The sequence below is a fragment of the Lytechinus variegatus genome, chromosome 2 (assembly GCF_018143015.1).
Source record: "Lytechinus variegatus isolate NC3 chromosome 2, Lvar_3.0, whole genome shotgun sequence".
NCBI lineage: Eukaryota > Metazoa > Echinodermata > Echinoidea > Temnopleuroida > Toxopneustidae > Lytechinus > Lytechinus variegatus.
In genome coordinates, this window is record NC_054741.1 from 8,824,114 (window position 1) to 8,840,815 (window position 16,702).

The 16,702-nt window shown below is 33.4% G+C and overlaps 1 protein-coding gene across 1 annotated transcript in view; it reads right to left on the reverse strand.

Moving 5' to 3' along the window:
* The window catches only part of LOC121407235 (b(0,+)-type amino acid transporter 1-like), a 38,485-nt gene that overhangs the window by 3,404 nt on the left and 18,379 nt on the right, over window positions 1-16,702 (reverse strand). Inside the window, 7 exon segments of the mRNA XM_041598204.1 lie at window positions 762-911; window positions 1,430-1,526; window positions 6,041-6,144; window positions 8,844-8,967; window positions 9,519-9,563; window positions 10,405-10,510; window positions 16,224-16,349. Coding sequence (XP_041454138.1) covers window positions 762-911; window positions 1,430-1,526; window positions 6,041-6,144; window positions 8,844-8,967; window positions 9,519-9,563; window positions 10,405-10,510; window positions 16,224-16,349 — 752 coding nt within the window.

Here is a 16,702-nt window from a genome sequence, read left to right on the forward strand (position 1 = left end):
TTTCTATCTCATGAGTCAAATATATGTATATATATAAATGCATACGTACACATATATGAGTGTGTGTGTGTGAGTTTGTTTTGTTTTGCCTTTGGAAAGTTGATTCAGGATTTTGCCCCCCAATCTGAAAATGGATCGACGCCCCTGTTGTTCATGTAGGCATAGTTTTCAGAGATAGCACAGCGCATATACTTTTCTGCCTTAATTGCGTAACATAACATATTGAAGGACAAAAAGAGAGTAATGGAGAATAATGGAGAGTCACATGGATGACAGGCGAGGAATGGTAATAAGAGCAGTATATAAAACATCTGGGGTCCTTTTCATTAAGCTGTTCGTAAGTTAAGAGAGACTTTATGAACGACTGGTGATCCTTTCTTACGCGCTAAACCATCGCCGATTCCATATACTACTTACCGCAAGAAGGGATCACCATTCGTTCTTCAAGTCACTCTTAACTTACCAACAGCTTTATGAAACACCCACCTGTGATTATATTTTATTTATTATCAATTCAAACAGTAATGCCATTTTTATTATTATCATTATTTTCATTATTTTTCATTATTATCATCATCATTATTATTATTATCGTTATTATTAGTATTTCCATTATCATTATTATAATTATTATTAGTAGTATTTCCATTATTTCCATAATTATTATCATCATCATCATCATCATCACCACCACCATCATCATCATTATTATTTTTCGTCGTCGTCTTCAAAATCATCAAAAAAAACTTTATTTACAATACCTTTATTGGCCTTTTTGCATCAGGCCATTTATATCTGAGGTAAAGCAGTGCTGTTACTGTAATACCGTAGAACATCCAAGCTGCGAAACTGAAGTAGTTCACCAACGTATCAAAGTCACTGGGTATCAACATCGCTATGGATAGAATCGTCTGAAAGATATCACAACAAATTAATTTAAGTAAAGTACAACGATAAAACAAAATATAAGACTGTTGACGAGTATTGTGAAAAGAGTGAGATGGGCTGAAATACGATTTAATCACAAACCTGACATTATTTTTTTGCAGGTTCTTTATTATTGTTATGTAATTTAAGTAACATTTGTCATTTTTTGTTTGGTTGAGCAATAACATTGGGTCACATTATACTTAAAAAAAAGGGCACACCTATTTATCAATAATGCATTTAGCATTTCCATTTATTTGAAAGCAAGATAAGAGAGCTTTGTAGATTAAATGCTTTGCTCACGGGCATAGGTGCCGCGGCCGGGGATCAAACCCCGGACTTTCCATGTATAGCCAGGCGCCTTAGACCACTCGGCCACGGCACCTCTACTACGGGTCACGTTATATTCATTTTTTTTTCTAGAGCGTATAAATGACGATGGGACGGTATAGAGTATATCAAAGTTTATCGCTTGAGAGTAGCCTAATTATCATTATCTTACCGTGAAAATCATAGCAGGAAAAGGAGTTAATCTCTTAACATGAACCATGGACAATAGCTCCACCATATGACCTTCTCTTGCTGCTACGTAAGTAAGTCTGTAAATCAAGCAATTACATAAATCTTCAGAGTATAAATCTATAAATTTGGAAAATAGACTAGGGCATATTTTCTTGAAAATATATAGGTAGAAGCTGCTTGGGTTTCCTTAACTTTGGGGAAAATTCTGAAAAAAAAATTATGATAGGAAATTCACGATTTCCATTTTTATTAATATCGTGAAATCAAAATTTTCCATGAAAAAAATCTGTTTCCAGTTTCAAATGCTGAAAACCTGAGAAGTGATGTTGTTGTTGTTTTTTCTTCTTTATGTTGGAAATGTCTGAACAATTTTATTTTAAAAAACATTTAGAGGGACTGGATACTTCGTCTTTTTTCACTTTCTTTTGGTATGAGATCAAACTTCCATCAAAAGAAAGGGGAAGGATGTGTATGTTCTTTTTGATGGGAACTGGATCCAAAACTAAAACCCCACAAGAGAAAAATTCTTATATTGTTCTTTTAAGTGGTTATTTGCTATCACATTTTGTAAAATCGAATACATGTCGAGCGAAAATTATTTTGGATGCTAATCTACTATAAACACTATGCCAACAAGCATTAATGTAAGGGCCTATCCATCTCTTACCCCCGTTTATCTAAATATGATTATATGCCATTTGCCTTATCAATCCAGTGATGAATTATATACTAAATTCATGTCGTTGAAATAGTTCACGCATTGTGATTAAAATCAGTGTATCCTGGTAAAAGATATCTACATAATCTAAAGAAGATATGAACTAAGCATTGCTATAATAGAAGACTACATAATAAATGAACTTTCGAAAGTATAACCTTTTGCTTACTAAAACCGACTTTGTTATCGATTACTACATTACAATAGCTTGAAGTGCTGAGCCGAAAGAAGGGTTAGTAATCATTTCGCTACATGTACCAGTTTAAAACATCATTTCAAATTTTATAAATTGTACATTCTATTGAAATCAACAATGAGGATTAATTTTAATTTTGTTGCAGCTTTGACTCGACTTCATTTTCTTATGTATACAATCTGTACAGTCTCTGGTATTTTACAGCTGGATCAGATCAATGTAAAAAATAAAAGAAAATAAATAGAATTGTTATCCTACGGCATGTAAGTGGAGACCACTTCTATAATGGTTGTTAAATTATACGCTTTCAATCTTATATCAGCATCATGGCAATGCCTTTAATGAATTTCAAACAATAAAAGCTGGTTGCTTAATTTGCATGATGTATATCATTTTATGTTAATTAGCTAGACGATTGATTCCTCCCTACACCTTAAAAAATAATTATGGAAAGTTTGACTCATAAAGAAACTGACAGGGCAAGTTAATTAAACAAATAATAGAGCCAATAGACATATACATGTATAATTCTATTTATACTGGAAAATGACACTTTAATTGAATTGCCTAAACGACAAATTTTAACCCCTGTCAAATTATGCTACTTTGAAATAAAAGATGGAGCATTGCTATGGAAAAATATATATCAAGCTTTCTTCTTTGTATGACAAAATGACACAGCAATAATGTAATATGAGAGATAAATGAGTGAATAAATTAATTTGAGACTGCATGGAGACATTACATGAAAGAGACGATTGCACATAATATTTCACAACAAAAGCTGATACAGCACACACAATTTTGTTTACATCACACACACACTTACGCTCAGTTATGTAGTATGAGCGTTACGTAACATGATAGACCCGTGCACACAATTGCAGTGTTTTAAGAAAGTATATTAAAGGATTAAATGGTGCAATAAAATAGGAAGCAATGTAAATAAGAATTAATCAACAAGAGATTATCAGCAAAGAAAGATTTTTTTCCATCAACATCATAAACAAAAATTCGTAATAACTTTTTTATTCTGCTTTTCAATTTCGAAAAGAAAGTGATTCAATTAGATCATTAAGAACTGATTTTAAGTGGCTGTATAGAAATAGAGAGTGAATAAAAGTGAAGACAACTATAATAATGGCTAGACAGTTTAGAAAGTCTAATTTTCTGATCTAAGCTCTGCTTTATATATACTTCATTTAGATACAATGTATACCTTCCCGCGGTAAACAAAGTACCGTTAGCTGAGCCAAATGTTGACAGGGCAACAGATACAGGTATAATCCAAGTCATCAAACCAAGAGTTCGATTTCCTAACGTCTTCAGATAGTGAGTCCAATGAGAAGAAAATAACACACACTTGATTTTTCCATTTATTTAATAACTAGCATAGCTGAGAAGGGGGGATAGGGGAAGGGGTTATTATTTAAGTTGGTCAAGGGATAGAAAACATACATATAACATAAAAAAATAACATGTTAGGTTAGAGGATCTTCTCGGGTATATGTTAGGGTGAATGGTCATAAGAATGTACGCCTTTTGATCCATCAATTTTGTGATGAAAATAATTTTTACAATAAAGACTGAAAACTGTGAAATAACACATATATAAATCAATTGCATGATTCGTAACATCTATGAACATCCGAGCATGATTATGTGTTTGCATGCATGAAATATCGTCATGAAAAAGGATCGGCATTGAATGATTTTTAGGTACATAGCGTATGACAGATTCATAACAATGATTTCTGATTGCATTGTGCTGAAAATGTAGTGATCTGCATATTTACAATCTCAAACAGAAATAATCAAGAAATAATTTATTTGATTAAACTATGTGTGATACAACGAGCGTGATAGGAGTGATTGAATGTTTCTAATACGAGGGTGTGCCGCCCTTTAACACATTATGGACATGATATACTTTTGATCGTTAAAATGTTTATAATAACTCCAGTCTCTGGAGTTAAATAATTTTAATACACAATTGGTCAAAGTAACCAATCTGATGGTTAATGTGTCCGACGGATTAAAAAAAAAGTCAATATTACCTAAATTCTGGTAGATTCTAACCATTACTTTGGTTGATTTTAACATTTTTTTTATCGGTCGGACACAATAACCAACACCGTACTGGCTATTTGACAAATCTCTTCAGAGTATTGACACTTCAAAGGGAATAGGCCTATTTTTCTTCTCATTTATTCAGTACAAAGATTGTGTACAAAGTTCATTTATAGCAAAATTTATACACTCTTGATAGTAACTCTTTTCGCAACGGACCGTTGAATTATGAGTTGCAAAGGTGCTTTATTTCCACTATTTTTAGGATACTAGTAGAAAAAAAATGTAAAACATGAATACTCATAGTAAGATTTAGGTCATGTTATATTATTCACGTTATGTAGACGATTGCATGATTTGCATTTAACTATTGGAAATATTATTTTGAACAAATACAGTCCTTTTCATTTGAGAAGAGAGAACAAAGAGGTGAAAAATAAAAAGAACAATATTCAAAGACCTTTGTTTTAGATATCTGTTGCAAATACTTATGTATATGACGACCACATATCAAGTTGTTTGATATCGATATTCATGAGAGAGAAGCGTTGATATTTTCTTTTTTGCATTTCTTTTTAAGATCATCCTTTATTTCATAATATATGAGCGCAAATTTTGATAGAAAATATTACCTTCCTGCTGAAAAAATCGTCCCGTTTGCTGCCCCAAACGTCGACATAGCAACAAATATTGGCATAATCCAAGCTATGGGACCAAGTGTACGGTTTGCGTACGTCTGCATTTTACAATATTGATAATTCCGTATTACTATATAAGCATTTACGAAAGTATTTGGGGGAAATATGTGCCATTAGAAAACGAATGTTAATCGTGAAATGTCAAGTTTTACATTTATTTCTATTCTAAATGTTTATAATTGTTATAAACCACGTTTGCACCATTCGGAAATCAGTGAAATGTATGTTTAAATTAACCAAATTAAATTATACATTTTTAGCAGAAACTTTGAAAAATAGAATATTTCTTCCTTGATTCATTTAAAAAGTGAGCTATTTTCACTGCAAATGATGTCAGCGTACATCGACTTGTAAAACATCTTAAATAATTTTTAAAAAGAAATCCATTTTGAAAAGAAATGAAGCAAAAAGAACAGCCATATCATTTGAACCGAAAAAATGTGATGATGTCACGACATAAACGAATAAAACAAATTAATGCCAACACGAAGCAAGAACACGGAGTCACACAGAGTAAAACTATGATAATTACAAAATAATGATACATTTAGATAAAATGTTATGTGAGTGGGACCATATAAACAAGAGTAAATTTTAATATTGACAGGGTCACTGGAGGAGGGATTGGTACATGGGTGGGAGGGGTGCAAAGTGGTATCTGTTGCTATGACTGACAAATTACGGAGATGCGCAAAGATAATCAGGTATATGGGTCTCTTAGGACAAGGCCGCGACAGGATAAAGAATATTATCCCCCAAAACAACGACTTTACAAGCCATCAAGGTCGGGCAAGGCCATGCAGCCTCGCCCCAATCCCTGACGGTGACTGATGATCGGTAATGCGAACAATCGGAAGGGAAGCATGGGTGATTGGGCGGGGTGCATGCATGGGCGTGGTCATCTAATACCTTCCCGCTGCAAATGTTGAGCCGTTGAGAGCGCCAAATGTAGACATTGCCACAAATACAGGCATGATCCAAGACATTACTCCAAGGGTACGATCACCGAACGTCTATGCAAAAATCATCAACAACAACAATACAACAGGCATGGTGGTAATTAAAAAAAAACGGTGTGCTTTTTAATAAGTGTCGGGATGACTAACAAATGGGATGTTATAGAAGACATCATGGTGATCGTGGTACCTCGTATCCACAGTAGGCCTATTACCGATTGCCTGCTTTAGTGAAGAGCAAAACTATTATTCAGATGCACAAAATAAATGTAGACATACACGATTAATGAGATGACTGAAACATTGTACTTTCTATCCGACAAAATGAAATTCAATCGAAAATCGAATTGTTAACTCAACCGGGCTGACACACACATATATATATAAATATTAAATGGTCTCAGTCATGGTTCAGTCCTTGGCAGTGAAATTTACATTGGGACTATATAGAGGAAGCATATTTCAAATTCGGCTTCTATGTAAACTTGTGAAAACTCGACTGACTATGCTGACGTAGACATGATGAGATGAGATGTCAAAAACACATCACGGGAAGTGGACTAGCTACACAGACATTGTGATATAACTATACTGAATTATGAAGCATTACTGTATGATCCTTTTTACGCTCTTATTTACCTTTGATGTGAAGAAGCAGAAGCGCAACAAACGATTAAAAACAACGTGATATAAAGACAGACGATGCTACAAAAAGAAAAGCCCGGAGCGCAAGGCTATTTTACAGGCGCGGTGCAGGGGGATGGGCAATACAACCATTCTTCAGCTGATTAGCAGGGTAATAATTAGATTAACACGACCAAGATATTTTTATTATACCCTTCTCTTATCCTCTTTCTCCTCTTGAATTCCCTTTATATTTTTTAACTACTTAAAAAAAATCAAAGGGGGAGTCGGACCCATGAACCCTTTCAGCGCCGCCCCATGCGACAAGCAACAAAATAAATGATAAACGACAACTTTATTTTGGCAACAATTTTCACAACACTGCAGCATGATAAAATAGTCTACCTTCCACCTGTAAATAGTGTTCCGTTTGCAGCACCAAATGTAGAACATGCTACTGATAGTGGCATTATCCATGCCATAACACCCAACGTTCGCTGACCAAACGTCTGTCAATGATAATTTACAGGAATTTATAGAAGAATGATTCTTTTAATCAATCGAAAAAAAGGGTTTCGGTCATTCGTTCTAGAACCGTTATAAACTCGATCGTGATATTGTTAGAATTGTATGTAAATGCACATACAGTTATGAAGGGCTATAGATGTATGGAGCCACAAACACAGGCATGTATGGTCCAAGAAAATGACTCCAAAATGCGACCATCCAACGTCTATTCAAAATCAAACAAGATAATGAATAATAAACCATTTACTTGAAAAAAAAATTATTATCTGGGGGTACTTAAAAAGGAGAGGAACTTTCATTCAAATGTTAAAAAATAACATAAACGATTAATGAGTTAACTAAAATATTGTTAAGAATAAACTTTATGTGAAAATGGAAATAAAATTCAAAGAGAACCCATTTAACCCATACAGATTTAACGATAATCGAAAAAAAAGTCTACATTGACAACCTAAAGGCCTTTTATGAAAACTAGCAGGAAGCACGACTGATGTATGTGATGTCAAAACAATATAACTGTGTAAACCAAACGAAGGATGCACAACTATAGAATGGAATTGGAAATGGCCAAATGAAACCATGGCTATCACGAGAAGTGGACCCAAATAATTATGGTCAGACAGTGTGACATCCGATTAAGATTTGTAGTGTCATTCTAGAAGCCATTTCGTTAAGAAGAAAAACAAGGGACAAAATATGATGAAACATCGTAATATATAGAGACAGATGAACTAATATGGATTACGATATATAGACACTACTGGTACGGTAACTGAACTAGAGAACGATTCCATTTGGGCAACGATTGTCACAAGTAGTCTACCTTCCAGCCGTAAAAAGTGTTCCGTTTGCAGCACCAAATGTAGAACATGCTACTGAGAATGGCATTATCCATGCCATAACACCCAATGTTCGCTGGCCAAACGTCTGTCCATGCATGATAACATTTACAAAGATTTACGAAAAGAAAGATATGTATTCATGAGTAGAATCAATAGGCGAAAAGGCTCTGGTGAAGGCTACTCGTCTACCCAACAAATTCAATCATCATCATCATTATCATCACCATCAACATCATCATCATCACCATCACCATCATCAATCATCATCATCATCATCATCATCATTAGAGATTTAATTTAACAGTAATTTTTGAAATTTTAGTAATTGAAATTGAACTGAATCGACTTCAGATGAATTGAATTAGTGTCAATATAAATACAATTAATCCAAATATTTTTGGGGAAAATAACTACAGTAAATCCGAATTAAATGGAAATTAAAACGCTTTAATCAATTCAATAATGTCTTTGTAGTAGTTGGTGTTATGGGGAAAGATTTTTTTTATAATTGATGAAATCTAACAATGGTAATTTAGTTTACCATCAATTAAAGCTTATGAAAGAAAGAGCATTCTTGACTAATTGTAAAAAATAGTTGGCACTTCTCCATTACGAGTTATAATACATCAACAAAATGGCACTTCTCCATTTTGTTGATGTATTATGACTCGTTATGTGTCATTCACATTTTAGATTTGTATCCTGTATAATCGTTTTTAAGAAATATTGAATAAATAAACAATTTGAAAAAAAAAATCTTACCACTGCCACTGCACTGGATTGCATTAGTTCTTCCGGTGACATGACGGTGAAATATGAAATATTGACCAAGAGATACAGAACTGTAACAAGAGGTATCCCGATGATGATGGCAAGAGGAAGATTTCTGAAGGAGAGGTAGAGAAATAATAAGTTAGATAATAATTCTCAAAGACCCAACTATTAAGATGGGAAATCTGAAAGAAAGTAGAGAAATTAACAGATACTCATAAAGGCCCGAGAATTCTCCAAACCATGAATTTGTTGAGGAAATTCAATATGCTATATCCTTGCGATGATCTGAATGATTGAATAAAAACAATTGCGTAATAAATCGATACATTATATTCTTAATCATGTATACATCTGTGCATATCAGTGTAAGTCACACCTTGTAATGTCATCTTCTTTTACAGAATTGCGTTGTCGTTTGATTCGCAGATACAAAGATAGACAGAAGGGACCTTCACATAATATTATATAGTTATATAGTTTTTTTTTCTAAATACGGCTTCACTTATTATAAACAATTCTAAGATTTTGAATTCAGTTTCATCATTCCAAAGGATTTGTTAGAAATATGTTTTTTTTATTAAGAGGAACTATCAAATTTGGCCATACAGTACATAGAAATTAAATAATGGTCAGGTATACTTTTGAAACACTTCGACTGCTTACCTGTATGGATTGACAAGCTCTTCTGTGACGTAGTTTAGTTGATTCCTGTTTTTAAGATTTTAAGTTAAAAAAGTATTGAGAAAACAATTATAAATTTCGTAAAATCAAAGAAATACTTTCGTAAACTTTTCATTCATCTTCGATGACTTCCATTCGTAAAAAAAATCTATGCTATATTAAAGGCCAATATAAGCACGGACCTTTGTGATATATTTACGAAAAATATTCTAAACAGTGCTGAAAACTATGCCATTTATATAATAGTAATATTTAACGTTTGACGTTAATGATCCTTTAAAAGAAAAATATGATTCGAAAACTATTTAAAAAACACACCTTATCATGAACACATAACTCTAATTCAAATAATATGTTATGCCATATTATTTTGCAGATTCACATAATCAATCTCATCTCGAATCTCGAAGAACTACTATACATAATTGTCATTATGTCATCTACCGTGGTTATAGCTCAGCAAACAATCACAATGAAGGTTTTTCAGTAGTTTACCGTTATGGCAAAGTTATCGTATAAGTCTTTATGAAACGGACTCCAGGGGGGCGTTTCATGAAAGGACTTGTCGGACGTTTTATCCGACAAGTCCCATTTATCCGACAGTTACCATAGGAACAGTGCCTCTCAGCCAATCAAAATCATGGAAAGATGTCAGATCTGACAACTTGTCGGATGAAAATATTGATGAAACGCTCCCCTGCTCTTTGCTAACTTTCTCGCAACATAATCTTAAATAAAGGGTAAGTATATATGGTTCTTCAAATGTGAGCATGATAATAGTGGCGTATCTAGGAAGGAGCAAGTGGGGTACGTGCCCCGGTCGTTACTTCCGGGGGCGGAAAAAAGGGAAAAGATCGGTCTGTCTTACCAGCCATCATAGGCCCATAATCCTTGATAAAAGGCAATCCCATATGCAGCTACATTGGCAGTTGAACCTTGAAACGAGATCTTAGGATCCAAATATTGGGTGTTACCTAAAGAATGATGATAATAATAATATCGAGCATAATTATGACAAAGAACAATAATTACAACATTGTGTCTTTTTTGGCAGAGTCTACGCTTTACACGTGCCGAGTTACCATATATTCTCACAGTCGAGCATGCCCAAAAGGAAAAACCAGTTAGACCAGTAATTTTTTTTACTGGTTTCCAGTATAATTTTACTGGTTTCCAGTATATTTTTACTGGGCCAGTTGATTTTTAACTGGACCAGTAAAAATCAACTGGAGACCAGTTCCAACAATTGCATTCCAGTTGAAGCAATTAGTAATACCAGTTAAATTGTTTTTCATTAAACTGGTGTTACTGGTCCAATAAATGGTTTCCAGTATATGATTACTGGACCAATTGATTTTAACAGGACCAGTAAAAATGAACTAGAGACCATTTCTGGTTACTGGTCCAATAAATAATGACTTTCAAGTCAGATCATTTAACAAATTATGAAAAATGAATCTTGCAATTCAGAGAAACTTATTATCGTTATCATTTATCATTGTTATCATCATTGCTCTTATGATTATCACAGTTATTATTATGATTATTATGATCATTGTTGTAATCATTGTTATTACTGTTATTATTGTTATTCCTTGATATTGTAATTATTATTATTAATATTATAATTATCAAGTGTTGATATTTCCTCTTATCATGATTAAGATCAAAGCAAGATGTATTCCTCTGATATATAGTCAACTGGTCTAAAGTAATTCAATGTTTGAAATTAAACTGGTCAAGACCAGTAATACCAGTAATTCTGATGATGCTGATCACGTGGTTTACCTCATTTGCATATTTCCTGTTTTTTAAAGAAAAATCAGGATTTATAATGGAATATCCTTGCAATAGCACTCATTGTTGTTTGAAAACCTTCAAAATAAGTGTGTGAACTAATTCACAATGAAAATGTGTTATTTCATACATCACATTCAAAATAACAGCAGAAAGACTAATTGACTAACTATCTTTTCCATCACATTTCACTGGCCATGGTATATAACAAACCAAATGCATGTAATAAACTGATCCAGTAAGACCAGTACGAGGACCAGTTCGACCAGTTTGAAGACCAGTGAGACCAGTATGAAGACCAGTGAGACCAGTAACAACCACCAGAATCAAGACCAGTATAAAATTCCAGTACTTCAAGACCAGTTTAATTTTTAACTGGACCAGTTACACCAGTAAACCGATGTTCCAATTTCCAGAGTTACCAGTTAAAATTATACTAGTCTAACTGGTCCAGTGGAACTGGTTTTTCCTTCTGGATGAACAATTTATCTTTGGTTTAAGAAACTTGAGTACATAACAATTAGGATTGTTTTAACCAACGGTAGGTAGGCAGGTTTTAACCAACAAGTAGGTCATAGGTGTCGATTTCTTGTGATGATTGGTGTCTGAGTCCGGGCGAGGGGGCGAAGCGACCGAGCGGGGGAGGGTATGGAGGGAGGTATCCCCCTTCCAAGGTAGGGAATTTTTAAGAAATCGACACGCGAAAATCGCATTTTAGAGCATACTACAATCACTTTCACTTTCTTTGATTTTATGCACCATCGAAATGAGAGAGGGCCTAAACATGCATTTATTCATGGCTCATAAAATTACACTATATCGGCAATTTCACTTATGACATACAGATGAGTGCGTTAACTGTTTTCAAAGCAGACTTGTCAATTTCAGAAAAAGGTTAGGATTAAATGATTTTGGGAACGGATTGTTTTTTATTGTATTTCTTTGATGTCAATCTTTATTGACTTTATGTATTTTGATAAATGTATATCGAATATTTTTCTGGAGATGCCCTCAAAATATTGGGGGTGGTTGTACAGGCCACCCCCACAACTGAATATTTTGGGGAATATAATATATTCCCCAACCCCCCAACGGGATCGACACTCATGTTAATCAATCTGATAGGTTGGTTATAACGTTTATGAGATTGATACGCAATGAAAAATACCAAATTACGATTTGAAAAATGGAGTGAAGAGACTGCCATGCAGGCAACTAACTTTATATTCCAGTATTATGTTAATACGAATAATTCAAAACCCTAAAGAAAAGAAGGTAAGAATTATGATATACTGTATGTTTAATAACATTGACTGTATCATTGTTTTCTGTTCGTTTCTGAACATATTGCAAATATATCAGTTCCAAGCAGAGAAAAGGAGATGGAAATACATTTCGATTATTTTTGTGTATGACCCCCCCCCTAAAAAAAAAAGAAATAAAAAAATAAAATAAATAAATAAATAAAAAAATACAAGCGATACTACCAATCATTGTACAGGTCCAGGCTTGACAAACTTCCAACCGTTTAAAATTCTTTAAAATTTGGGGTGTTAACTGCATTTATTGACCTATTATGTCTATTGATTCAACTAAGGTCATATTCTGAATGTATCTTTTTTTTCTTCTGTATAAAATTGCTTATCAGTGGCGATACACTGTCTTACATTTCGCACAGAAGTAACATAACAGTCTTTATCAGAACAAAACTCCCCACTATTTAAATTGTTTTATGAGTATTTAAGAGGTCGATTCTCGAAACTTTGGCCTATTAACTACATTTAATTGTTCTATTACGTTTCACTGATTAAACGAAGGACAACTCACAGAGCTACATCATGCTCGATGATAGAGCGTCCGCCTCATGATTGGGAGGTCGTGGGTTCGATCCCCAGTCGAGTCATACCAAAGACTTATAAAATGGGACCTACTGCCTTCTCGTGAAGCACTCAACATTTAGATCGGAGAAGGGTAATAATAACATAATTATGCAGGGCCCGCTAGTAGAGCAATTTTCGAACTGGAGTGGCGATTAAAAAAAAAAAATCTTTATACCCCATTTATTACAATGGATTGTTATATTACGTTTTAGTAATTCAACCTATATCAAATTTGTTTATCCCTTCTGTAAAAATTTGAAATCCCTCATCAGTTACTAAGAAATGTCTCGTACAGAACTTGATTGATTTGTTTTGTACGTGTATTTATTATAGCATAGGCTCTTCGAAAGATTTTTCTGTTATTATTCACTCTCCTTGCATTTGCATAATCGTTATGCAACAATTCCTCCACGTTTTGTTTATTCTTTTCATCTATGTATTTTTCATTTATTATTTTTCACTTTATTATTATAATTATTATCATTATTATTGTTAGTACTATTCAGTTTTCCTAGGATATTCCAAGGGGGGGGGGCAAAATCGTCCGCCCGAAAAAAATTGACAAGCAAAAAAAGAAAAAAGTCCCCAGACAATTTGGCCCATGAAACACTTTGTAGGATTTGATGCTGGATATGCACATGTGGGGGGGGTACAAACTCGCGTTGTGTAGATGTGTTTGATCCAGGTCTTGACGGGTGTATCCATAAATCCAAATTATCCAAATAATAATATCAGCCGCATTTAATAACCCAATATTGTATAATAGGACTCTTGGGAGGACCAATGCCTATGTTAAAAAAAGTTGACAAGCAAATGCATTTTATAATTATGTTAAAAAAAAACGACATTGAAACAAGCAATCAATCGATTAACCAACCACTCGGTCGATCTATCAACAATTACCCCCCCCCAAAAAAAAAAGCATAAATCAATTAATAAATTCTTCAATAAATTACTCAATCAATTATTAATCAATCCATTAACCAATCAAACAGTTACTTAAATATTCAATCCATCATCTTTACCAATCAATCAATAAATCATTAATGTTTTTTGTCTTTTAGGTGCAAAACCATAATATCAGGATACTATCGTTTTCCATTGCTTTTGTTTATAAATACAAAAGCTGAATTAATGAAACAATAGATCAAACTGCCACTACTATAAGAAAAAAAAGTTTATCACGAATGTGCAGTTAATCTGACTGAATGGCAATATTTCAATTTTCTAAATATTCAAAAAACTAAAAATTATAGAAAATTTACTACTCTCTTAAATGAATTGTATGTTGGAATTTTAGTTCTTCAATGTACTTCAAGGTTCATTAAATATTTGCCAAACTTCAACTGGTCACCAGTCAGTAACATTCTGAAGAAGTTATACGTATAATTCCAGAAATAAAGGAAAATCGATAGTATTTTACACTTAATGTATTGCGCACAGCAAAAACTGTGGTGTTAACCGGTGTACATAGAGGACCATACCAGTTATTTTACACCGGTGTTAAATTGGTGGTGTTAGTTTTACACCTATAGGTGTTATTACAACACCTTTGGTTGTTACATTTACACTCTTTGGTGTTATGTTCAATCTTTAGGGTGTAATTTTAACACCTCAGGGTGTGGTCCTCTATTAACACCAATTGGTGTCAGTTTTATGCCAGTTTTAACACCACAGTTTTTACAGTACATGGTGTGACAGTTTGACATACGGCTATTGTCTTTCAGGTGTATTTATTCTGCCATGCGTTCTTTTGGTAGATAAAGTCATTTTAAACCGGTTAACTCTAGTTACGTCTCCACCAAACAATGCAGGACATAGCAAAGGTCATCCTACTTATCAAATAAAAAGTAAACAGAGCTATTTACTTAAGATCATCATCATTAAAGGTTTGATGGTCACTTAATTGATAGGTCGATGGTCATCGTGCATGGGTCTAGCCTATATACTACTTCTTGACACAATCACGAATTGCAATTCGAGGTTTACATATTCCAAGAATTGCCATTTATAGATTTTGTATTCATGGAGCTACTAACGCATTTTGCATAATACATTATTATGCTTGCCTCTTTTGTATGTCTGAAAAAAAAATAGATTAAAGTGATTGCTAGAGACATATTCTGTTATTGGCGTTGCCTGTAATTGCAAAAACGTGGATAATGATAAAACAGATCGGACGAAAAATGAACAAAATGTACAAAGTATAATTATTTGTTCATTATATAATAATAAGATAACAACAAAATAATAATGAGAATTATAATAATAGTAATAAAAGAGCTCCTGGATTGCTTGGAATAAAATGAACAAAATGATGTTTTTACTGATGTCCTAGGCCCCATCTTACAAAGAGATACGATTGATCCAATAATCGTAACTCTATGTAAATCCATTAGTGTCATAACTTTGCAAAATGTCCTGTGTAAATGAAGGAGAACTCACCAAATTGTCAAGAAATCAATGAATCGATAGATATACATTCATATCTAGAATTTTTTTTAAATAAACATGCATTTTATATGTTGACTTTGCTGGCTTTCCATAGTTGCGATGCATGTTTGCTCAAGTTTTTTTTTCTAGATATGAATGTATATCCATAAACTCATTGATTTCTTGACAGTTCGGGGTGTTCTCCTTTCTTTACAAAGGACATTTTGCACATTTCCTGTACAAAAAATTATGACACTGATGGATTTCCATAGAGTTAAGATTGATTGGATCAATCGTAACTCTTTGTAAGACGGGGTGTGTGTGTATATGGGGTGGTATGTGGAGGGGGATCTGTTTTGGCATTGTTAATATTCGAAAATATTCAAAACTCAAACAAAAGTTTATAACAATATGTCTAATAACTATTCAACATTACAACAAAAAATACTAAAATTGTAAAAATCTCGACTGCCCATATTCAAATTAGTTATATACCCAGCTGGAGAAAATCTGCTACTGTAACAAAATTTTGAATCCCGACTGAAGAACTTGATAATCATGAAATTGTTTTCCTTACCTTGTATCAGCTGAATAAATCCAACAATAATGATGATAACTAAAGCCAGAAGCTTAGCTGCTGTAAAAACATTCTGAACGCCCGTCGCCAATCTGACACTGGCACAATTGATAGAAACGATCAAAACTAAAACAAAAGAGAAGACAACAAAAAATGATAAATGAAGAAACAAATAAAATTGTAATCACTCAAACAAAAACGTGAAAGACGTTTCTTTTCAATATCTAGCAAAAGGAAAAAGTATTTCACAAACCTGCTTGGTTTGGTTTTAAGAATTTTTTTGTGTGTGTACATGGAAGCCTAAATATTTAAGCCTATCTTATTTTGTCACTATTCCAATTCATTTCTAGATCATAAACCTTCATGGTATGAAGGATATATACTGAAAATTTGTTTGAATGGATGTCTTTACCGATTTTATATCAAAATTTTACTTTGATTCGGTGCCCGATAATAAGCTATATGCGTATTCATTAAAT